The sequence below is a fragment of the Abramis brama genome (assembly GCF_963993115.1).
Source record: "Abramis brama genome assembly, chromosome: 1".
NCBI classification, from domain to species: Eukaryota; Metazoa; Chordata; class Actinopteri; order Cypriniformes; family Leuciscidae; genus Abramis; species Abramis brama.
In genome coordinates this window covers 76,229,079-76,255,129 of record NC_139963.1, presented here as the reverse complement: position 1 = coordinate 76,255,129, position 26,051 = coordinate 76,229,079, and the positions used below count along the sequence as shown (strand labels likewise).

The window sequence follows — 26,051 nt, the reverse complement described above, 5'->3', positions numbered from 1 at the left end:
TGAAGTATCCGCTCATGTCGCTGGAGAGTGAGTGTGTGTGTGTGTGTGTGTGTGACCTGTCTCTGCACGGGTCTGAAGTATCCGCTCATGTCGCTGGAGAGTGAGTGTGTGTGTGTGTGTGTGTGTGTGTGTGTGTGACCTGTCTCTGCACGGGTCTGAAGTATCCGCTCATGTCGCTGGAGAGTGAGTGTGTGTGTGTGTGTGTGTGTGTGACCTGTCTCTGCACGGGTCTGAAGTATCCGCTCATGTCGCTGGAGAGTGAGTGTGTGTGTGTGTGTGTGTGTGTGTGACCTGTCTCTGCACGGGTCTGAAGTATCCGCTCATGTCGCTGGAGAGTGAGTGTGTGTGTGTGTGTGTGTGTGTGTGTGTGTGACCTGTCTCTGCACGGGTCTGAAGTATCCGCTCATGTCGCTGGAGAGTGAGTGTGTGTGTGTGTGTGTGTGTGTGACCTGTCTCTGCACGGGTCTGAAGTATCCGCTCATGTCGCTGGAGAGTGAGTGTGTGTGTGTGTGTGTGTGTGTGTGTGTGTGTGTGTGTGTGTGTGTGACCTGTCTCTGCGCGGGTCTGAAGTATCCGCTCATGTCGCTGGAGAGTGAGTGAGTGTGTGGGGTGTCCGGTACGCCACTGCAGTAGGGCTGTGTGTGTGTGTGTGTGTGTGTGTACGTGTACCTGTGTGCAGTAGGGCTGTGTGTGTGTGTGTACCTGTGTGCAGTAGGGCTGTGTGTGTGTGTGTGTGTGTGTGTGTGTACCTGTGTGCAGTAGGGCTGTGTGTGTGTGTGTGTGTGTGTGTGTGTGTACCTGTGTGCAGTAGGGCTGTGTGTGTGTGTGTGTGTGTGTGTGTGTGTGTGTGTACCTGTGTGCAGTAGGGCGGCACGTTGAGCACGAACAGTGTTCGCTCCTGCGGTCTGTGTGTGTTGGACTCGGATCGGACGCGATGCTCTTTCACACACAGCTGATGAAGAGCAGCATGAGCATCATCCTCACTGAACCTCAGCGACAGCACTGTCACACACACACACACAGACACACATCGCTGAAACATCACGGGCGAATATACGCATGTTATTACATTTATAAACGTTAATGAACTGATTGTTACCAGTAAAACCTCCGGGAATGACCCACGCTTGTTGCTCTCCGGACGACGCCATCTTCGTTTACACGAGTCACCGGAAACAGAGACGCAATGGCTGCTGGGAACTGTAGTTCCACTGAGGAATTGCGCTGAATGTGAAAATGTCGTCATCAGAAGAATATGATATGGAAAGTTTCTGTTGTGCTCTAAAACTACGAAAAATATCGTTACAATGTTTACATGGTAGAATAACTGGTAGGTTACTGTTTTTATTATCGCTTGACACAAATTTTCAATAAATTTATTGTGATTTGAATCCGATTTTGATTCAATATCGATTAATTTCGATAAATATTAGGCACAGATACATGTTAATTTTTCTCAAGAAAAAAAATCTCTCACCTAATGCTGTAAATATAACGCCCTGTCAGCTTTTAAAGGTTAAAAATAACAACTCAAATTAAATATATAATAGGGTTTTATTATAATTATGTAATATTTTAAAGGGATACTCCACTTTAAAATGAAAATTCTGTCATCATATACTCACCCTCATGTTGTTTCAAACCTGTATGAATTTCTTTCTTCTGCTGAACAGAAAGGAAGATATTTAGAAGAATCTCAGTAACCATCTCATTGACTTCCATAGTAGGAAAAAAATATACTATGGAAGTCAATGGGACCAGAAACTGTCTGGTACTTACATTCAATTAAATAAAACAGAATAATCCTCACGTTTTCGGTGATTCCCTAGTTATTTTTTATTGTCGAGAGCCGTGGGAAAAACCCTGGTAACATAACGTTGCTCTCGGGTGACAACAAGGTGACTGAGGTGGGTATTTTGGGTTTCAACCGTCATCCCATTAGTAACTCTGCTGGTGAGTACCCAATACCATCCAATGGCGTGTTTCTGTATTCCAACAGAGCAATGCAGGGGTCTGAGCTTTCTTTAACAAGCTTTTTATGGTTTGAACTGCTCGTTCAGCTTGTCCATTCCACTGTGCGTGTCCTGGGCTGGACGTCACATGTTCAAACTCCCACACTTTTGGAAAGGTACTGAACTCTGTGCTGGCATACTGTGGCCCATTGTCCGAGACTACAGCATCTGGTATACCATGCCTCGCGGACATCGATTTCATGGCCACGATTACACTCTGAGCAGTTGTGTCAGACAGGTTGCTGATTCCTGGGAATTTACAGTAGTAATCAACAGACAGTAAGAAATCTGAACCATTGTAACGGAATAGATCTGTGCCAATTGTTGACCAACACTGTAAACACGAATAAGTTAGCAGAACTCAAAATTTTAAGGCAATCGATTGCCTCAATTTTTTTAAGTTTTGAAATTCAAAGTTTAAGCAGAACTGGCAGATTGTAAGTTAAGAACAATTAAAATCAGAGTACACTATTTCATACATTTAACTTAAAACCTTCATGTAATCTCAATGTGAACAATTTCATTAGTATTATTAATAGTTTTAACAAGTTGGTTTGCTAACATACTATCATGCTAACAGTAGTATGTTATACAGCACTTGCTGCATGAGTGCAACAATATAAAGATTTTATTTGCTCTCAAATCAATCTGCATGCACCACTTGTCACCATGAACTATCCTAAAACCAACATTAACAGAAATTCTTCTAAATTAGCATAACAAAACATTAATCAATACTCAATCTCCCACTTAACATTAATCTTGCACACAAAAAAAAACATTATATTACACTTAATTTTAGCATTTACTCTCCCATTCAAGTGCCATCGGCAAAGCATGCTGCACTGAAAAAAATGATTAGTTGAATTTACTCAAATTTTTTTATGGTAAGTGGTTGCACACAATTGATTTAAGCTACATTTAAACAAATGCATTAAGCTGAACTAAAATGTATTAAGTTCAACTTAATGCATTTGTTTAAATGTAGCTAAAATCAACTGTGTGCAACCACTTACCATAATTTTTTTTAGTAAATTCAACTATATTTGTTTTTTTCAGTGTGGGAAATAGAGTTTGTTTAAATTAAAATAAACCATTTCATAAAACTCAAAACAATGAAACAGTTCAGTTTACTTAAAATATATCAGTTCTTGAAAGAAAAAGAAAGTGCTAAATACTCCTAAAAGTTAATTTGACTGAACTGATTAGTTTAATTTAAGTTTGTCCTACTCAAACCAATTAATTATTTTGAGCGTTAGGGTGTACAGTGAAGGTCTTCCTGGTATTGGATGTGATATCAGTGGTTCTCTGGGATTACTGTTCTTGTGTGTGTTGCACAGTACACCGGGAGACAAACTCTTCAATCTGCGCTGACATGTTCGGCCAATACAGAACATCCCTGGCTCTTTCTTTGCATTTTACAACTCCAAGGTGTGATTCGTGAATTCTCCTCAGCATTTCTTGTCTCAGTTTGTTTGGAGCTATGAGCTTTGCGGATTTAAAAAGAAGTCCTGATGTGAAGCTTATTTCTTCTTTTAATGTCCAGTACGCTTGAATCAGTTTCAGAACATCCCTTCTTTCCTCGGGCCATCCATCATCCATGGTCATTTTGCGCAGTAGTTGCATTTCTTGATCAGCAGCCGTTGTGGTGCGGAAAACACTTAGCTTTTCTTCAGACACAGGCAGATGTGTTGTTATCCAGCAAAGCTCTAGCTCTTGACCAAGCAAGCCTTCTGTATGCTCATTCAGATATGCACGACTTAGTGCATCAGCAATGTGCATCTCTTTACCTGGCTACCTTTAGGCTGTACCTCTGAAGTCCGAGAAACAGTCTTTGATCATGTTCTTGTGTTGTCTCTCCCCATATTAGGATCATCAATGACGTTGACCACACCTTAAAGACCTTCTAGCATCTGCCGACCGCACGCTGGAAGACTTCACTGGCTGAAGACACACCAAATGGTAAGCGAAGAAATCTGTACCTTCCCTATTGGCGTGTTGAAGTTTCGAACTCTCATCATCCAGTTTTATTTGCCAGAAGCCTTGATTTGCGTCTAGGACTGAGAATATCTTTGCTTTGGGCATGCTGGATACCACTTCTTCCACTGTCAGTAGAGGGTAGTGTTCACGTTTAGCTCTTCAACTATCTTGTCCTTGAGTGCTACAGGAACCTTTCTTGGTGGATAAATCACTGGTGAGACACTGGGGTCTGTTTTGACGTGATGCTCAATTGGTAAACAACCAAGGCCAGAAAACAGATCGTCAAAGTTTTTTCACAGGTTGTGCGTCCAAGAAGTGCAGGTACATTGCCATCGACCACTTGAAATTGAATATTATGCTTTTGGTTTCTGTAGGTGAAGGTAAGTTGAACTTGTCCCACAGGCGACATCTTGTGGCCAGAATATGTAATTAGGTGATTTTTTCTTTGAGTTTCCAGTGACCTGAACACATTGTTGGGCATTATATTACATGCTGCCCCTGTGTCTAATTTAAATGTAACATTCTTGTTGTTTATTTTCAGGCTTTCAGGCCATTCTGTGTTTCAGTGGTGCCTGTGTGCACATTTTTCATTGTTTGTGTTGTTTGCACATCAATGGTTCCAACAAAGAAATCATCTTGCTCATCACTTTGTTCACCTTGTTCTACAGTCTGTATCTTCCTGGTGGAGACTTGCATTCTGCACATTTTCACAAAGTGGTTTCTTTTGTTGCATGCTTTGCAAATTTGTCCATAAGCTGGGCATTTTTTGTGTTCATGTTGGTAACCACATCTTGAACATTTCACGTTTGCTTTGAGGTGACTTTCCATTGCATGCTGTTTAATTCTCTGTTCACGTTTTTCCTCCTTTTTTCTTTGTCCTACTCAAACCAATTAATTATTTTGAGCGTTAGGGTTTACAGTGTGAGGATTTTTTGTTCTGCACGATATTAGCATTGACCAGCAGGTGTCGCTGTGTGCATTCGAAACCTGGAGAAATCAACCACTTTTACACACATCAGGCTGGAAAGCTTTAAAGCTTCATGAAGCTTCATCTCACCATCACTACCTTCAGATTCACTCAGCTCAACAGTTATATGCTATATTAGCAATAATGATTATTTTGGGAGACATGGATGAGCTTTGATTGGTGGTTCCCATCATGCACTGCAACATTAGGCTTTATGTTTATTTCACCAGTGATGGTTGGTTGGTCAGATGAGAGGAAGTTAATAACCACAGGAGGAGCTGATGATGTTTAAAGGAGGAGCTGTAACTATATATAATGCAGAGGGAGACTGACAGAAACAGAAAATGGCTGATAAGTGTGATCTGTGTCTGCTGGGACTGATCATTCTCTCTTCACTTCTCACAGGTAAAGAAATCTGTATTTTCTCTAAAGACATTTAGTGGAATTAGTCTGGAAAGAGTTCATTTGAACATGCTCAGTTTATTATTGCACACATTCACGTTGTGATCTCAGAGTTGTGTATTGATACACACAGATCATACTGTATTATTCCTGATACTGGACATAGTGTCACTCAAACATCTGATGATGAAGAATTATCTTCATATTAAGAGTGTGTCAGTGATTTGAACAGCTCTCTGATAAAGACTGATAGTTTATTCTGGAGAGTGTGTTGTTTGCTTTAAGTCAGGAAAAATACTATGATTTAAAACTTCTGCTTTTTATGCTGGTGTGTTTTATGTTTCATTTATTAATATATATCATAATGATCACTGAGATATACTGTGTTTCAGGAACCAGTGGATATGATCATGTGTTCATCAGTTCTGGTGAAAATGTCTCTCTGTCCTGTAATAAAACTCTTTCTGACTGCAAATCAACTACATGGACCTACGATAACAGATTCAGTCATTCAGGGAGAGTTGAACTGATTACTGGAGGGATAAAGAATAAAGACACAGAGAGACATGAGAGACTGAGTCTGGAGTCTGACTGCTCTCTGAACATCAAGAACGTCACAGGAGAAGATTATGGATTATACATCTGCAGACAATATGTGAATGGAGAACAACAAGGACTTGGTGCTTTTTCTGTATGTTCTTCATGGTAAGTTTATGATTATGGGATCAATTTAAAAAGGGCAGATTCTCCCTTTAAACTCAGATGATGATTGAAGAGTCTGTGATTTGTGTCTTGTCTTCAGTTTCAGTGTCTCCATCATCATCATCATCTTCATCATCATCATCCTCACAGACTGAGATCAGTCCAGGCCGCTCTGTGACTCTCTCCTGTCAGTTGTATTCTACATTCTCCTGTGATTATTTGGTCCGTTCTGTGGGAGTTGAGCTGTTGTGGGTGAATCAGGCTGGTGTTGATCTGAAGACAGACTCCAGATATCAGATATTATTATCATCATCAGATCAATATCGCTGTATCCTCACTCTGACTACAACACTCCTGAATGAAGACGACAACAGAGAGTGGAGATGTCAGCTTACTCGCAGAGATCAACTCGAGACCTCAGTCAGATTCACTGTCAAGTATTCAGGTGAGAAAACACTCTTTTCTGACAGATTTGTGAAAACTTCCACAGATTGGCTCTACTCTTTCTGATGCGTCATACGTTTTGGAGTTGTAAAATATTAGTGGTCAAAGTCATAAACTGCATAACAATCCTTATAATCCCCAATATTGGCCTCCTACATGGGTCATACATGATATATTGCATAAATCAGACGAGTGTATTAAAGCCTAGTATGACCCATGTAGGAGGTCGGCTTTAGGAATTATAAGGCTTATGTCACAGGTCGGGGCGGGCCGATCGGGCGGCGCCCACCCCCTGGAACCCGTTACCACCCTTGGGGAGTCGGACCGAGGTCAGGCAAGGAGGACAGACACAGAGACTTCACAAGAACAGTGTTTTATTGAACATAAAAATAGGTTAAAAGGGTTAAAACAATGAATCTTCTGGGCACAGGGTCGTCCCATCCTACGGACCCGCCGAAGGCCCGCTGGACGCAGCGCAGGGGGTGCTCTGGTGAGCGGCTCCGCCGTCTTCCCGTGAAGCGACGGGTCGGGGCTCACGGCTGAAGGGAGGCTGCTGCAGGACGATCCAGGTGGGTACTTCCGGTAACATACTCCCTTCTTCTACGGAGGACGGAGGGGGAACTTACGGCCGAGGAGCTTCACTGCCAAGCAGTCAGGTGAATGTACAAGCGCGTAATCCCTTTCATCCCATGACAGACAGAGGACTTACGGCTGGGGAGTTTCACTGCAAAGCAGTCGATGAGTATGCAGGCACGTAATCCTCTTCTTCGACCCGTGACAGACAGAGGACTTGCGGCTGAGGAGCTTCACTGCAAAGCAGTCAGGTGAGAATACAGACACGTAATCCTCTTCTCCACTCAATGACAGACAGAGAACTTACGGCTGGAGGAATCGCTGCAAAGCAGTCGGCGAGTCTTCCGGTACGGAATCCTCTGGAGGAGCTGGCGGCACAGACCTTACGGCGGGGGACGTTTACTGTAAAGCAGACAGGTAAATATACAAGCACGTAATCCTCTTCTTCAGCAACGACAGACAGAGAGCTTACGGCTGGAGGAATTTTCTGCAAAGCAGTCGGTGCGTCATTCACCTATGTGTCCCTCTTCACAACGGCAGTTAGATAGTACACTCAAACATCTGTGGAGTACAACAGTGTTAGCTTCTTCTTACGTCTCAGAACGTGATAGACATTCAGGTAAATAATGGACATCCAGCGGGTTTAAGTTCACACTTCACACATCAAGAACGTGCATCACATCACTCCATCACTGCAGTTCAGCACTCAGTGGAAATTACATACATGGATGGCCGTCGCCCATTCTCTGACCTGACATGCACATCAGGGAGTCCCATCGACACGAGAGAGAAGATGAAGATTGTTTGGACTACTCACAGTCTCTCACCAACGATCCCACTGTCAAGCGATTTCCTTCCTCCAATTGAGTCAACATGCTCTTTCTCCCGAACTCACAGTCTCGTGCCCCTTTGCCAGCCCCATTTCCTCTTCTCCACCGCTCACGCTCCTTCCGGGATACCCAATCCCCAAACACTTCCTGTCCCCAAACACTTCCCTCTCCAGACGCCTCCTGTCCCAGCCTTCACATCGTCCCAAACCTCTCGTCCCCCAACTTCACCCCTGTCTGATCTCCACTCTCTCCTTTTATCCTCCTCTAAATGGCAACGTGTCCCAATCGCGGGGCTCCACTCCCCTCGTGCACAGCTGCTGGCGATTTCGGCTGATCACCTCATTCGCGGGGATTTTGTGCTAACCCGGAACTAGCCCGGTGTTCCGTTGTTATGGGTCCGGCGGGAGGCAATCTCGGCGAACATTAGTTCCGCCTTACAAGGGAAAAATTAAATTTTTCGTCACCCCGTGACATACCCCCCCACCAAACCGTTCTAGTCCCTAGAACGTGGTGGCTCTACCCAGTCTCCGTACCGTGCCGGAGGCTAAATTGTCCGCTGGGATCATCTTGGGGGCAAGGGGAGAAGAGAAGAGGAAAAAAATGGTTACTCAATTTTGATGGACGTGACATGTGGGTGACCCATCGGTGCATCTTCGCCTGCCCTCGCTCTGCCTCGGTCTACTCAAACCCAAGGCGGAATCCTGCCGACTTACGCCAAATTATGTCACAGGTCGGGGCGGGCCGATCGGGCGGCGCCCACCCCCTGGAACCCGTTACCACCCTTGGGGAGTCGGACCGAGGTCAGGCAAGGAGGACAGACACAGAGACTTCACAAGAACAGTGTTTGATTGAACATAAAAATAGGTTAAAAGGGTTAAAACAATGAATCTTCTGGGCACAGGGTCATCCCATCCTACGGACCCGCCGAAGGCCCGCTGGACGCAGCGCAGGGGTGTGATTGTCTCGTGCCCCTTTGCCAGCCCCATTTCCTCTTCTCCACCTCTCACGCTCCTTCCGGGATACCCAATCCCCAAACACTTCCTGTCCCCAAACACTTCCTGTCCCCAAACACTTCCCTCTCCAGACGCCTCCTGTCCCAGCCTTCACATCGTCCCAAACCTCTCGTCCCCCAACTTCACCCCTGTCTGATCTCCACTCTCTCCTTTTATCCTCCTCTAAATGGCAACGTGTCCCAATCGCGGGGCTCCACTCCCCTCGTGCACAGCTGCCGGCGATTTCGGCTGATCACCTCATTCGCGGGGATTTTGCGCTAACCCGGAACTAGCCCGGTGTTCCGTTGTTATGGGTCCGGCGGGAGGCAATCTCGGCGAACATTAGGAAAAATTAAAGTTTTCGTCACCCCGTGACACTTATGTCCTTCATTCAAGCTGAAGGTTTATTTGCAGAAGCTCAACTGTGTTTCACTCTCATATAAACCAGGAATAAATTATACAGTAACACAGTAATACAGTTATACAGTAATACAGTACAGTCTCTTCTCAACTACTGCCATTCTCCTCCTGACAGCTTGAGAGTGAAGTAAGAAGATAATAGATGACAGACTCGTGCACATATTCATCATTTCTGTGATGTGAAGCTCCAGTATTATGTGATGATGATGTTGTGTATATGTGGCATTATGTGTTGAACTGAACTAACAGACGTGATCCACAGATCCAGCTGATACAGCATCAGAAACTGAAGTCAGTGTGACTGCTGGATCATTATACAGAGGTACGACACGTTCATTTATACTGACAGCTTTATAACATTAAACTATCAGTCAGTCTGTAAATGCTTCATCAATAACTGTTGATAGTTGAATACCCTTGACTTCAGTCATGTACAGTTTCTCTTCTTCCTCTCATGTTTCCTGCAGTGATTGTGATTATTGTTGAGATCGCAGTGTTTGCTGCTCCTACTGTGATTCTTCTTCAGATCATCTGTGCAAGAAGAGCTGGTGAGTTTTGAGCCGCACACAATCTGATGATTCACACTCATCTGATCTGGAACAATCTGCAATCATGATAAAAACACATACGAGAGGTCAGTCAATGCTTTTATTTTGCAGGGAGGAAGGACTCGAAGCACCCAGAGGAAATAGAGATGCCGACAATATTAGAATAAAATACTGATGAGTTTAGAGCCAATCTGCAGCAATATTTACAATAGCAAAAACTTACAGAGGATTGTTCATTGTTTTATTTTCTTCTTCTCAGAAAACAGAGAAAAAACTCTGAGCACTTATAGTGACATAATCAAGTTTAGATTAAAAGGGTTTTTTTTTACAAATAAAAGGCCAGATTTATTTTCATTTATATGGATTTTATGGATATATTTGCCTACAGTGTTGAAAGTCATTCTCTTGCGCTTCATATGTAAACTGCTTTAAATATAATATTAATACAGTAATGGACAGACTCAGACTGTATAATCTCTCTCTGTTCTGTGTGATGGAGCTGATTTGAGGATTCTTGGATCTTGTCTGTTCATTCCTATTTTTAGCATCTTTTTTCATTTTGAATGATTGCTATAATTTTCTTAATAAACCTCTGCAGTTGTGTTTAATAAGTCTCCTTTCCTGAGATGTTTGTTCCCCTTCATGAGCTCGTAATGTATCGTAATATAGAATAGTAAGTGTTAGTATTAATGGGTCGAGTGTTGATGAAATATATGCGTTTTCAGCCGTTTCTTGAAGATGGCTAAAGCCTCATCAGCTCAGGTTGAGTTCGGCAGGTCGTTCCTCCAGCAGGAACAGTCCAAGGTCTGGGAAAGTGATTCTGTGTCTCTTTGAGATGATGCACCACAAGACACCGTTCACTTGCAGAACACAAGCTTCTGGAGACACATCGGTCTGGAGTAGTGAGTTTAGGTGTAGAGGAGCAGAGCCAGTGGTTGTTCTGTAGGAAAACATCAGGGCCTTGAATCTGGTGCGAGCGGCTGTTGGAAACCAGTGCAGGTTTATGAGGAGAGGAGTGACATGCGTCTCCGATAGGAAGGGCCTGATCCTCCTAATATAAGGCTAATCTGCAGTTCTAGCACTGTGGTCTGTGAAGTTCAACTGATCATCAATAGCTGAATGGAGAAGTTGCGATGAAGTGTTGGGTTGGCCGACACCAGGAGCAGTTCTGTCTCAGCAAGGTTTAGTTGAAGGTCCTTCATCCAGCAAGAAAATGTGTGTTAGGCGAGCAGTGCAAGGAAGAAGAAATTAGATTTCTGATTGGCTACAGCAGTCAGATGACATCACAGGTGCCCTGATAGGCCCAAAATAATTATTTTCTTTTCTTTTAATCCTCCCTTGTCTGACTTATGCTACTCTAAGCAGTGCCTGAACTTTGTATTTTGAGCACTTCTTGCGTTGTTTTTGCCTCTTCATGATGACTTGCTTGCTGTATTCCTCATCAGGTCTTTTGTCTTCAGAAAGCTGTTTAGCTGTCTGTGTGTGTGTGTGTGTGTGTGGATTTACCCTGCATGCTGTGTTTTTAAGGAAAAGTGTCACACAGATGGCTGGTTGGTTTAAAAAGTGCATCACGTCATGGAAATACTCCACTACACCTGATGAAAAAAATAAATATGTATATGTGTATATATAGACAGATAAATCTAACACACCAAGAGAGGCGGGACTTAAGGCAGAACAGCCATTCATCAGCCGGCCACACTCAGAGCCGGTGTCATGTTTGAGAGACAGCCGCAGAGAGCGGCCAGAGAAACGGTGGAGCGACTGTAGTCGTTTGTGCAAAACTGCGGAAAAACTGCAGAAAAAGTACGGGTGTTGAACCCTCTCACCGGGAAAAGTGTGTGTGTTTAAACACCCACATCCCCCATGGGTGCGACACCCCTGCATGTGTAGAAACACTTCCTGAGACAGATTAATCTCTTCTTTAGAGACGCTCATGTAGTGTGTGCAAATACTTTCTGTTTGACCAAACTGGAACTGCTAATAATTACTTTAAAATACTTTAAAAACTGTTTCATAATTCAGGAGTCATGGATAGTGGATAACGTTTAAGTTACAGAACAATTTTATCACTAATAATGTATTGATTTCTAGAATTTAACGGCATGCAGGAAACTGCTAAAATAAGAAAGTGAAACTAACAGTAATGCTCTCGTGTGCAAAAGAATATCCTTGTGCTCAGAGTAGATGTGTGTTGAGCCAGTGCGGTTCACAATATGCACTTCTCAGACATGTTTCACACACATGTAAAGACACTTAACTGTGGTATAGTGTCAATAAATATCAACTCTAGCATGATTTACACACTCAGATTGTCAGGAGTGTGACAGCACCAACATGTGTATTACATGGTTCATGATACTTTAACATATACACATGTAGCGCCCTCTCCCTTAGATTTAAGCGGGAGGGGTCCTGGGTTAGTTTATTGTTAGATCTCTCTAAGTAGCCTCTGAATATTATTAACTTTATTTCAATAAACCCTTATCTCAATATTGGTGTGCTTATAAACAGACTAAAATAACCACAAAGTCTTGTAAGTGAAATAGAAACTTTAAGTAGTTTTAAATAAAATGGTGAAATTCGAATAGCAATTGAAAATAAAATAAAAGTCAAGACCACAGACACATACACTGTCAAGAGTTCAGGTGAGAAAACAGACAAAACTTTCAGAGATTAATTTTGACTCTGGCTTCATACATACTGTCATTGTGAAATAGTTCTGATCTAAGCCATTCAATTCCTAAAAGTGACTTCCGACATGGGCCATAATGGGCTAAAATAGACTGTTGTTTGTGAAACACAGTGCAGGCTAGAAAATGAGGACAGTTTTACTCTTTTAGATCATTCTCATAACGAATATTTTAGTTCAGTTTAATTTTAAGAAAGGAATATTTGGCAAAATTCCATTGCCAGATGATGAGAATTTTTATAATAAATAGATTTCTCTCTACAGCGAGGTGTCAGTGGGCTGTGCTCTAAGTGTGACATTACATGATTTCCGTAGTGTTTTCATAGCTGTGATCTCACTGTTGAGGTCTGGAAACATGTTACTGCTGAGTGTGAGAATTCACAGTTTCACCACAATAGAGCCGTGATCATCTCTGAACCCAGTTGATGAATTTAAAGACTGCCCTTCTGCTGGTTCTGGCATCGGAAAGAGAGAGAGAGTGTAGAGAGAGAGAGAGAGAGAGAGAGAGAGAGAGAGAGAGAGAGAGAGAGTGTGTAGAGAGTAAGAGGAGGTAAAGAGAGAGAGAGAGAGAGAGAGAGAAGAAAGGGACCCAAAGAAGAGAGACAGAGCAACAGTTGCAATCTTGTTTTATCCTTTCCTGACCATGTGACTTTAACCCAAATGAGAGACGTTCAAGCTGACCAATCAGATTACAACTCTCCCCACCGCACTAAAGGTGTGACAGTTCATCGACCCTGAAGTACACACATCTCTGCCTACAGGCCTTGATCACTATCAGCCCCTCTGTGCCTTTAGTTCTACCAGAAAAACTCGGGAGATAAACTGATATAACAAGCGTATATTTATTAACAGCGAAGGTAGTGGAAGCTGCATATCCTGGCTGAAGACGAAGGCAGGCACAGCCGACCCCCGGGAGGTAAAGGAAGGGACCATCCTGGTGGTGGTGGGGAGGATGGAGGTAATTGGCAGCGTCAGCATCTGCGAACTCAGACAAATGTAAGTACCAATCTTTTATACTGCGAGTGTTAGCACATGATTGGTTAGAAGTGAGGTAATACATGATGCGCTGATTGAGTCTTCCTGGCAGAACTTACGCTAAAACTTTCATGAACTACAAATGGTCCTTATGGTAGAAAGAAGGGGTGGAAAACAGTACCACTAAAACCTAACCCAAACCACTCAAAACCAGGACCAGACCCCTCCAAAACCACTAAAACATAACCCAAACCACTAAAAACCAGGACCAGACCCCTCCAAAACCACTAAAACCTAACCCAAACCACTCAAAACCAGGACCAGACCCCTCCAAAACCACTAAAACCTAACCCAAACCACTCAAAACCAGGACCAGACCCCTCCAAAACCACTAAAACCTAATCCAAACCACCCAAAACCAGGACCAGACCCCTCCAAAACCACTAAAACATAACCCAAACCACTCAAAACCAGGACCAGACCCCTCCAAAACCACTAAAACCTAACCCAAACCACCCAAAACCACTAAAAACCAGGACCAGACCCCTCCAAAACCACTAAAACCTAACCCAAACCACTCAAAACCAGGACCAGACCCCTCCAAAACCACTAAAACCTAACCCAAACCACCCAAAACCAGGACCAGACCCAACCAAAACCACTAAAACCTAACCCAAACCACTCAAAACCAGGACCAGACCCAACCAAAACCACTAAAACTTAACCCAAACCACTCAAAACCAGGACCAGACCCCTCCAAAACCACTAAAACCTAACCCAAACCACTCAAAACCAGGACCAGACCCCTCCAAAACCACTAAAACCTAACCCAAACCACCCAAAACCAGGACCAGACTCCTCCAAAACCACTAAAACCTAACCCAAACCACTCAAAACCACTCAAAACCAGGACCAGACCCCTCCAAAACCACTAAAACCTAACCCAAACCACCCAAAACCAGGACCAGATCCCTCCAAAACCACTAACACCTAGACAAGAAAAGTCTTTACCACATCGGACAGGGAGATCCTGAGCCCTCTCAGCACTAATGATGTTATGGAAGCTTGACGATCGGTTTCTCCCCGGCCATAGGCCACCAGCTCAGGCGAGTCTTCCATTCCTTCCTGATCTTCACACAGAGATCGAGAGGGCATGGAAGAACTCATACTCTGCCCGGATCCACCGGCATCAGCGGGCTAGTTTCGCTGATGTTGAGGGGATCGGAGAGCATGGGCATGTGTCGATGCCGCCCATTGACGAGACGTTTGCGAACTATCTCGTGTCTGGGCAGGCGTCGACAGTGAGAGCTCCAACCCTGCCGTCCAAACCGCTCAAGACATCACAATGCTAAATCATAAAACAGATGTATGTACAATAACATTACGATGTCCAGCAATCGATTTAAATAGTACATTGATTGGGTTTAATTTGTTGTTTAATGAGGTCTAATATATGTTGTTACTTTACACACTATTTTAAGCGTGTATTTAAATGGTCCAGTGGCAGAACTTTTGCCAAGCGTGTCAGAGGTTCTGGGCCCGCCCCACCCGCAAATTACGCGAATTACGCAAATTACGCCTATGTGCATACCGCTGAGATCCGGGTCCAAGCCCAGGCAGGCGGGAGTCCTTCTCAGTCCGAGGACCGTGGACAGGGCCAGAGAGCCAGTGTCGCCTCTCGTGCGTCCTCTCCATGGAGGAGTAGGGTGACTCCCGCAAGAAGAGGCACCTGAGGGAGGTGATCCAGCGCAAGCACTCACAGCGTCAGTGATGGATCATCTCCCCTGAGGGCCTCAGTACATCACTGCCCTCTCCTCTGTTCCCGACTCCCCAGGCGCCCCTTACATCCGGCCTGGGGTGGGCCCATGATGAGACCGATGTTCTGATGGCCAGCCTCGGCTTGGTTAGTGAGAGCGCCTCTTTCAGGTTCATAGAGAACTATCTGGTGAGTCTTCACTCCGGACGCCGCAGGTGAGCTGACTGATCTTCTTTAACCCCCTGAGGTCGACGGTATCGCCGGCGATACCAGCTCGCTTTTGTTTTATCAGTGTAAAAGAAACTCATAAATACTCTGACTTTGATTTTCCATAGGAGTTTCATACATCAATCGATTCTGTTAAATGTGTATTATTTTTGTGTATACTCACAATAAAAACAAAGTGTTGTGCTTTTTGCCAAATAAAGAAAAATAAACACGAAGCGAGTTCTGCCTTCTCTCTGTCCGTGTAGTCCATTCTGAAACGCGCCCGAAAATGAACTGTAACTCAGCGAATACTCAGTCAAACAGACATACAGACACACAGGCATGAAGCTTGAATTCTCTTCTTTTAAATGAAGTAATTTATATAAAAAACAAATATTCTCAGTTCATGTAATCTGTAAGAAAAGAGCGAGATGTCAGTCGTTCTCATCTCATCTAATTACTTGTAATGTGACTCCGCCCTCGGAGAGCGTGCGCTATTCAAACGCAAATGACTGTTTGACTGTCCGTGCAAACTGTGAACGCCCCCATATCAGATCGAGAAAACAAGTTGAATCAGATCATTGTAGCCTACTTGTTTACACCGTCTCGCAGCGCTGTGAGGAATAATAATAATGGAAAATGTCCCTCAGAAGTGCGGGTATATCGAGGAGCGAGCTGAGGAATGGTGTAGTAAGTTTTTTTCCTTCTCACGTGAATTGGGTTTATGAATGAATGAACGGCATAGATGCGGGCTGTTTACCACAGCTCACAAAAAGACAGTTTAAATTTAAATCGCGTGTTTGAATGAATGATGATGTTTTAGCAAACTGTATTGCTATACTGAGATGAGAAAAATCGACTGAAATATGTTGAAATAAAGTGTCTAGGTTTTGACATAAATGCAAATATAAATGTAATTTTACAAAATATTATCGATTTTCAAATACTGCTGTATTGAATGAACAGCTTTTAGCAAACTCTATTTCTATACTGAGATGAGGAAAAATATAAAAAATTATCAAAAATAAAGTCATCAAATAATACGTTTTGTATACTTTAGTTTTTAAAAAGAAAGATTACACTTGAATTGTTGTAATTGTAACCTTTTTAATAAAAAATATATATTTATAAGGTAGATGTAAACAAGTAAATATAATTTTTTTCTTTAAATAATTTGTATTGTGTTTTATTAGTGACAAATTTGTGGAGAGGATAAATATTCCAAAACTGAAAATACAGTATGAGAATTAACTGCACAATTACTAGACATGTTTACCTTGGATATTATACAATTTGCAAGCACAATTTGTAAAAAAAAGAAAAAAAAAAAAGAATGCGATGCCTCCAACTGTGAACTAATTTGGTAGTGTGTATATATATATATATATGAAGAGTTCAGATGCAAAAGCCTCTAAATGCCATCTGAAATTTTCTTCTAGAATGATCATTTTTATGAAGCTTGTATATTTAAGTTAGCTATAGGTGACACACCTGAATGAATGGCTCATTAAGTATGCAGGGGTATTGTCTAATCAGGTGTGAACTACTAAATATGCATGATCGTTTACGCCCCATCCGCATATTGGCTTTCCAAACTAAAAGTGTTTTGCAAAACTTAAATCAATGTATCGTTTTATGTGAATGATTAGGCAGGATGGTTTTCACATCATTTTGAAGAAAACTCTAGGCGAGGACATCCATTAGTCAAAAGTCTTATTGACACATATTTAGTATGTGTTTTGTGGCCTTATTTCAGAAACTTTCATTTTTAGTTTTTTCAATAACCATGCATAAACATTATTCTCTCAAAAATGAAAACATGTACATACATGTGGCTCACATATTATGGTAGCCCTGTTTGTGCTAAATAGAGTGTAATTTTTTTTTGCCATTGATATGTTTATAAGTAACTGAAAAAAGCACAAATGTCAGGGCATGTCAGAACATCTCAAGGACCCCAAAAACACCCCAGACTCCAGAGGGTTAAGGAGCTTCTTTTTTTTTTTTTTTTTTTTTTTTTTTTTCTTAGAAGAAAAACAATATACAACAGAAAAAAAAAAAAAAACAAGTCAACAAAGGTAATACAGAAAACAAAAAAAACAAAAAACAAAACAAAAAAATACATACATCCTTAATATGTCAGCCATTTTCACATTTACACTGAAAATTAACTCTATGACAGCCAGAAACAGAAAAAAGATTGAAAAGCATAAAAAATAGGTCTTTATTGTTCTTTATCCCATTTTTTTGTAAATGCTCATTTTTGCCAACTATCTGATTGTGGCCTGCTTTTATCTTTTATCATATTCTTAGTCAATAAATAATAATGTTTTAGGAACATAACAAATAATTCTAATTTAATATGTTTCTCTCTTTTGAAAATAAAATATTTACCAAGAAGCACAATGGTATTTAACAACATGTTTTCTTCTTCATGCACACCCCAAATTATATATATTGGTGACATTAGTAAGATAAGTCCTTGCTCATATAACCAAGCTGCCACCTTGTGCCAAAAACGAGCTACATCTGGACAATACCAGAACAAATGTAAAATGTCTTCTTCTTCTCCACAATATCTGCAATTTTTATCCTCAGTTATTCTCCAGATTTTTAACATTTTCTTTGTTGGTAGAATCTTGTAGAAAATTTTAACTTGAAAGGCCCATAAATATGTTGAACAAGATGATTTGTACAAATTCTTAAAAATATTTAACCAAGGAAGCGGAGTATCAAAAATACTCTTCCAGTAATCATGAAAATAATATGGAGAAATTGCTGTATTTTTAAATGATACAAAGAAAGTGTACATATCAAAATTAACTTTTCTATGTCCCAACCATTTATAGTTTTTTATTGCCGGATGGCAAATGCCTAGATGTGTATTTGAGTCAATTAATATTGTTTTCCAAGCTGGAGAAATTGCTGATATCAACTGCAGATACCGTAATTTTGAACAAAAGTCTCCATATATTGAAGTAAAGGATTCATAGCTAAGAAAATCTCCTTTATCATTCAGTAAGTCATTTACAAAAAGTACATTATTATCTAAAAAAGACTGCCAGTATACAGGTTTTTTATCTATGCAAATATTTGAGTTTAGCCACAATATCTGCTGTTTAATCTCTAATATATTATCTGGCGTAGAAAACTGAAAGCAAAACCACATAGACAAACAATCTCTAAAAAAAAGGGAGAGATCAGGGAAAAAATTATTCAAAGTTACTCTTGATTCTTGATCTATTTGAAAACAAGGATAAAGTTTGGCTATTGATGATGCACCACATTGCGCTATGAATAATTTAGATGAAAACCAGTGTTGGTTATTATATAATCGTTGGATCCAAGCACCTTTTAAGGCCATATCAAGTGTTGCAAGACTCTTCAATCCTAAACCTCCATTTTCACGTGTATTATACACATATGTACGTTTTATTTTGTCAGTTTTACCATTCCAAATTAAAAATTAAAAATAACCTTTTCATATATTTTCATGAACAGTGTATCAGGTGAAGGTAAGGCTTGCAGTAAGTATGTAAATTGTGAAAGTATCAATGAGTTAATTACAGTTACTTTTCCAAATATAGAAAGATATTTGCCTCTCCAAGCCTGAAGAATTGTATTCATTTTTTGGAGTTTTATCTCAAAATTAATCTTTACAAGGAGCTCTTTATCTACTGGTATATGTATACCTAGAAGATTAACAGGGCCTTCTGAGCATTGAATAGGTACAATAAAAGAAAATTGATTTGATCTTTTTAGAGATCCAATTCTAAGAATAGAGCATTTATCGTAATTTGGTTTTAATCCAGAAAGTAAAGCAAAGGAATCCAATTCTGTAATAAGTGAATCTAATGACAAAACATCCGGTTTTATGTAAAATGAGGCATCATCTGCATAAAAGGAAGACTTTGATTCTAACCCATTCACTTCCAATCCCTTAATATTTGCATTATTTCTTATTCTAATGGCCAACATTTCAATGGAAAGAATAAATAAATAAGCTGAAAGGGGGCAGCCTTCTCACTCCTTTAGATAGAGCAATTTTATCAGAAATATGCCCATTGTTAATTATTTTACTGCAAGGGTTTTGATATAGTACATGAATCCATTTAATAAAACTCTCACCAAAGTTGTAAATGTTTAGACATTGATATATAAAATTCCAATTTATCGTATCAAAAGCCTTCTCAAAATCAGCTATAAATATCAATCCAGGCAAATTTTCTTTATCATAATAATCCATTATTTCAAGCAGGCGTCTAATGTTATCGCCTATGAAGCGTCCTTTTAAAAAACCTGTTTGATCAGGGTGTATTAAGGCCTGAATAACTTTTTTTAATCTCAGTGCTAAGCATTTGGCCAAAATACGTGTATCACAACATAAAAGTGTAAGGGGTCTCCAATTTTTTAATTTCACAGGGTCTTTGTCCTGACCCTCTACGTCATGTTTCAAAAGTAATGAAATTAAACCTTCTTTTTGAGAATTTGATTGACAACCAATCTCAAAAGAGTAATTGTAGCATGCCAGTAAAGAATCTTTGATCTCTGTAAAGAATGTTTTGTATACCTCCACTGGTATTCCATCTAAACCTGGTGTTTTTCCATTTTGAAAGGAACAAATTGCATCATATAACTCTTTCTTAGTAACAAGACCTTCACATAATTTTTGTTGAACATTGGTAAGTTCTGGGTGGGGATACATTTCCATATGCTCAAATAATGAAAAATGAGATAAATGAGGTGCCTCTTCATTAAATATCCCATTATAATACTCCATCAATGTTTCCAAAATGCCATTTGTTGAAATAACATTTGTTCCGTCATCTTTCAAAAAAAATTATATATTCTTTCTGGGATAATTTCTGTTTTGGAGTTGCAGAAAATACTTATTACATTTTTCACCTTGTTCCATCCAATTGGCTTTAGTTCTATATATAATTCCTTTGATTTTATTCTGATAGAACCTCTCTAATTATTTTTCTTTGTCATCTAATTTTTGTAAATCTTGCTCAATGCAATCAGATCTGTTTGTATCCAAGCGATTTTTAATGTTGTGCACCTCATTTAATAAAATTATTTCTCTATTACAAGTTTGTTTATATTTCCATGAAGAGAATTTTATAGCATGGCCTCGAAAAGCACATTTAAATGCATCCCAAACAATATGTGGATTTGCTGAGTCAGTGTTAAAAAGAAAAAAATCTGAAATGAATTGTTTTGTTTTAATAATGAAATTACCATCTTTCGTCTGTCCACAATCTCCACAGGGTACTGCTGGTTAATGCCATAGCTTTTACCCTTGAGCTTTGGTCCCAACCCAAAGACCATTTCTCTGTACCTGTAGTGCTCGAAGCAGGCGATGATGGCTCTTGGTTTGGCCTGCTCCTCCACTGCAGCGTTCGAGTATGAACTTTCTTAAGTCTCGCAGGTCCGAGTCTGTGCACTCTGAGGAAGGAAATCTTCTGAACAATCTCCTTATTGATACCCAGCTCGTTGATAAAAAAGGTTTTGAGCACGTCTTCCACATTCTCGTTTTTCTTCTCGGGGATACCGCTGAATATCAAATTGTCTCACATTGAGCGCGCTGTCATCTCCAGCATTTTTTCCTTCAGCTTGAGGTTTTCCCTGGTAACATCTCTCACAGACCTCTGCACGTTCTTCACCTTTTTTTTTACAGACTCAAGATCCTTGCGTGTCTGCTCCAGTGATATCCCATTTGCGATCACAGTCTCTTTTAGATCTTTGATATCATCCGACATTGAGTCCAGCTTGTCAAGTTTCTTTAATTTCTCATTTATTTCGCTCAATATTCCCTCCATATCCGGCGTAAAAGAAAAATAATTATCCGGACTGCTTTCTAGTTCCGTGTTTAGTCGTTTGTTTGGTGGCTCAACTCTTTTTTTTTTGTTTGAAGCTCCGGGCGTCTTTGTTGTATCAGACGCCATCAAACAAAAAGGGGGAATCAATCGAATCAAAAAGTATGCCACTGGAGCGTAACGCCAACTTAAATTTGGCCCATTCAAAAATCAAAAATAATTCTTAATTGAATTCTACCATTTTTTCACGAATAATACTTAAAATTCTCCCATAAATTAATAAATTTTGCCACGCGACATCACCTGCTGCTCACTCACTCACACATGCGCACACAGGAGCTTCTTTATGTGTAACTAACATTAAGAATGTATTTCCCTACAGACTTTTTTCCCTGTAAAGAGTTAGGGGAGCATGTTTGATTAAGGAATAAAGTAAGGTAAATTTTGGATTGTATATTTATATTAGTATAGTACATATGTAACCGATGTTAGGGCCGAGGGACAATTACCACACTCCGGAGGAGCAGACACCAGAGGCAGACAACAGAATGACTTTTAAAGGTAGGTTTTTATTAATTTAAAAGAATAAAAACAGTGCTGAGAATGTTCGTGGCTGGAACCCAGTTGGGGAAGAGGAACTGGGGGGGGGAATATTCCTCTTCTCTACTGGCTCGTGGGTGGGACAATGGCTTCTTCTCGTCTTTTCGACTCGTCAGAAAGGTGCTTATGGGACAGACAGAAACTTCTTCTCGTTTCCTTGACTCGTCGAAATGTACCTGTAGGACGGACCGAGGCTTCTCGCCTTCAGCTTTCCCCACGGACAGAGCAGGTAAGTATTCGGCTCGTGAAGATGTTCTTAGGACAGCCGATCGAATGAACAGCAGCTTCCCCACCGCTTCTGAAGGACAGACAGTGACGGTGCTCAGACTCGGCTTGGGGACGTGTTCATGGAACAGCCGATCGAATGACAGCAGCTTCCTCACCTCTTCTCTTCGGAGGGACAGACAGTGACGGTGCTCAGACTCGGCTTGGGGACGTGTTCATAGAACAGCCGATCGAATGACAGCAGCTTCCTCACCTCTTCGGAGGGACAGACAGTGACGGTGCTCAGACTCGGCTTGGGGACGTGTTCATGGAACAGCCGATCGAATGACAGCAGCTTCCTCACCTCTTCGGAGGGACTGACAGTGACGGTGCTCAGCCTCGGCTTGGGGACGTGTTCATGGAACAGCCGATCGAATGACAGCAGCTTCCTCACCTCTTCGGAGGGACAGACAGTGACGGTGCTCAGACTCGGCTTGGGGACGTGTTCATGGAACAGCCGATCGAATGACAGCAGCTTCCTCACCTCTTCGGAGGGACAGACAGTGACGGTGCTCAGCCTCGGCTTGGGGACGTGTTCATGGAACAGCCGATCGAATGACAGCAGCTTCCTCACCTCTTCTCTTCGGAGGGACAGACAGTGACGGTGCTCAGACTCGGCTTGGGGACGTGTTCATGGAACAGCCGATCGAATGACAGCAGCTTCCTCACCTCTTCTGAGGGACAGACAGTAACGGTGGATCAGGCAATAACAAGTGAGACAGGACCGTGGTAATTTACCCGCCTTTACTCTCGTTCCGTGCGTAGCAGGGCGGCGTCGTTGGGAGAGTTCGTGAGACTGGACTTTCGTGGACGTGAGAGACAGTGCTCGTGGAGTGTGGTACTCGGGGTGCGTTGAGCTCTTTCCTCCCACCATACACTCAAGTGGGAACCTGGACACAGCTTTAGACAGATCAATTTGAAAGAATCTTCACAGTCATAAGTCAATATTCATCCATCAAAGTTTCAGAGGAAACGCAGTCGTTTGATCTCACCACACTTGTGCATAAATCACTCTTATAAATCTTCACACGTGTGCGCTTCACTCTTTCAGACACTGCAAACTCACTTCATCTCCACAGTGATTAATCGACTCGTTTCTCTTCTCTCTGTAGGGTGGATGACTCGAGGAATAATGTTTTCAGAAGATCAGCATGAACACATCAACGATCCTCCCAGCTGTTTCAGTTACTACGCTTCGTTCTGTCAACAAGATCACACACATTTTCCTCGGTGAGTCACTCAACATCCTGCAGTGGTTTTCTCTCTCACTTACTTCATTGCGTTGCTGTCTGTGGTTTCTTCAGAAAACTCACTAAATGAGCATGCCTCGGGGAATCTCACAGTAGAACTCCGATCCGGCATTAAACCTTCAGCCTTCTTATTTCACCACCGTTGTCAGAACACACACTGCTGCCTGCCCGTGCCCCACACTGCTCAAACACTCCGTTTTTATGCTCCTTTTCCTGAGCACATGCTTCAATGAAGCGCAGCTGATTTGATTCAGCTGGCGCTCGTTATGGCCAACACTCAACAGAGCCAGAATTAGAACCAATGAGGAATCTTTTTGGATTTGCCAGGTTTTCACCCGGTGACACCCTCCCCCACCGGATCCGTTCTAGTCCCGAGAACGGGGCCCAGACTCCCATTCTCCGTATCTTGCAGGGGGTACTCCTCGGGTCTCCCGTTGGGAGCGTCGAGCTGGGGCAGCGGGTTCTTCCTCTCTTGGCTCCGGAGTGGGGGCTCTACGGATCATAGCCCAGCCCACCCAAGGTGGTGCAGGGGCCACAGGTGCTAGCGCCTCTGGCTCTTGTCTCGGGTAATTGGGACAGGGGCGCAGCAAGTTTCGGTGCAGGACTCTCACGGGGCCGGGCTTACCCTCGGGACGGATGGTGTACACGGGCTGGTCAGGCCTCTGCTGTTGCTCCACTACGTAGGGAGTGGTCTCCCACCGGTCGCTAAGTTTCCCCTTCCCTTGGCGCCGGTTATCCCGCACCAGCACCCGTTCTCCGGGCAACAAAGGGGCCTCTCGGGCAGTGCGGTCGTACAAGCGCTTGTTTTTCTTGGCTGCTACATCGAGATGTTTGGATACCTTGTCGTAGGCAGAGTGGAGTTGGCGGTGGTGTCGATGTACCCATTCGGTGGTGGTGGCGGGGGCCTCAGCTGGAGCCGTCCCTAACAGCAGATCCGTGGGCAGACGTACATGTCTCCCAAACATCAGGTAAGTAGGGGCATACCCCGTTGTGCTGTGGATGCTATTATTGTAGGCCTGTACCAGGGCCGGTAAACTGTCCGTCCAGTACCCTTGGTGGTCTGAATCCAATGTCCCTAACAGACTCAGGAGCGTCTGGTTAAAACGTTCACACCCCCCGTTCCCCTGTGGGTGATAAGGCGTGGTGCGGGTCTTCCGGCATCCGTACAGATTGCATAGCTCCTGGACGACACGGGACTCAAAGTTCGGCCCTTGGTCAGAATGGAGCGTCTCCGGGCATCCAAAGGGCTGGAAGACGTGTCCCCATAGAGCACTGGCAGTGGTGGTGGCGGTCTGGTCTAAGGTTGGTATGGCCCAGGCATATTTGGTGAATAAATCGGTAACTACCAAGATGTTCTGGTAGCGATCAGTAGGGCGACTTAAGGTCAGAAAATCCATAGCCACCATATGCAACGGGGCTCTAGGTCTCACTGGGACCATGGGGGCCTGCACGTCTCGCCGGGACTTGAACAGCGTACAACGGGGGCATCCTTGTACATACCTCCCCACCGATTCTTCCATCCCACTCCAAAAGAAGTGCCGGCGCAGTAGTGACACCGTCCGTTCTTGGCCCTGATGCCCTAGCTGGTCATGATAGGCCTGGAGCAATGGCTGGATTTGGGCTTCGGGCACCACCACTTGGGATACCAGCTCGTGGGTCCTGGAGTCCAGAACGGACCTGCAGATCACACCATCTCGCAACTTCAATCTTTTCCACTGCCCCAGAAGCTTCCTTACTCTCCCCGGATGTTCCCGTCGTTCTTCCACCCCAGGGAGTTTGTTCCGCTCCAGGTAGGTACGTAGGGTAGCCAACCCTGCATCCTGTTCTTGCCGTTCCCTCCATCGACGGGGGTCCCATCCCCAACTTACTGGTACTCCCTCCGCTCGTGCTCCAGGTGCTTCCACTACTCCCACCATCAGCCCTTCTTCTGGTTCTGGCCCTGGCATTCCCCCTTCTCTAGCTGGTGGTAATCGGGACAGGACATCGGCATTTATGTGCTCTCGGCCTGGTCGATATTGTAGCCGATAGTTGAAGTTGGCGAGCTGGGCCACCCACCGCTGCTCCACCGCCCCTAGCTTCGCGGTTTGGAGATGCACCAGTGGACTGTTATCGGTTACCGCCAGTACTTCGGCTCCCCACAGGTAATCCTTAAACTTCTCACATAAAGCCCACTTCAGGGCCAACAGCTCGATTTTGAAAGAGCTGTAATTGGCATCGTTCCGTTCAGCAGGGTGGAGGCTCCGGCTGGCGTAGGCAATGACCCTTTCCGCTCCATCTTGTCATTGGGCCAGTACGGCTCCCAATCCACTGTTGCTAGCGTCGGTGTAGAGGATGAAAGGCTGGGTGAAATCGGCATAAGCCAGAATGGGAGCCTGTAACAACTCCTGCTTAAGTTGGTGGAAGGCGGTCTCGCACTCCGGACTCCAGGTGATGGTGGGGGAACTCCGGCTCCGTGACACACCAGCCCCGGCCAACAGCTGATTCAGCGGTTTTGCAATTTTTGAAAAGTCTTTTATGAAACGCCTGTAATAGCCGACGAATCCCAGAAAGGATCGCACCTGCCTCACGGTTTTCGGTGGGACCCAACCCTGCACCGCGGACACCTTCTCTGGATCGAC

At 43.0% G+C, this 26,051-nt stretch overlaps 1 protein-coding gene across 2 annotated transcripts in view; it reads left to right on the top strand.

Moving 5' to 3' along the window:
• The window catches only part of LOC311089673 (uncharacterized protein), a 72,648-nt gene that overhangs the window by 20,691 nt on the left and 25,906 nt on the right, over positions 1 to 26,051 (top strand). The window contains exons 1-3 of one of the 2 annotated variants that reach the window (XM_084124564.1): positions 5,248 to 5,364; positions 5,754 to 6,066; positions 6,164 to 6,508. In XM_084124564.1, the coding sequence (XP_083980690.1) occupies positions 5,304 to 5,364; positions 5,754 to 6,066; positions 6,164 to 6,218 (429 nt within the window). In that variant the 5' untranslated portion in view covers positions 5,248 to 5,303 and the 3' untranslated portion in view covers positions 6,219 to 6,508. Of the gene's footprint in view, positions 1 to 5,247; positions 5,365 to 5,753; positions 6,067 to 6,163; positions 6,509 to 26,051 lie in introns of those variants that run through there. The other variant, XM_084124563.1, reaches the window with a different exon arrangement.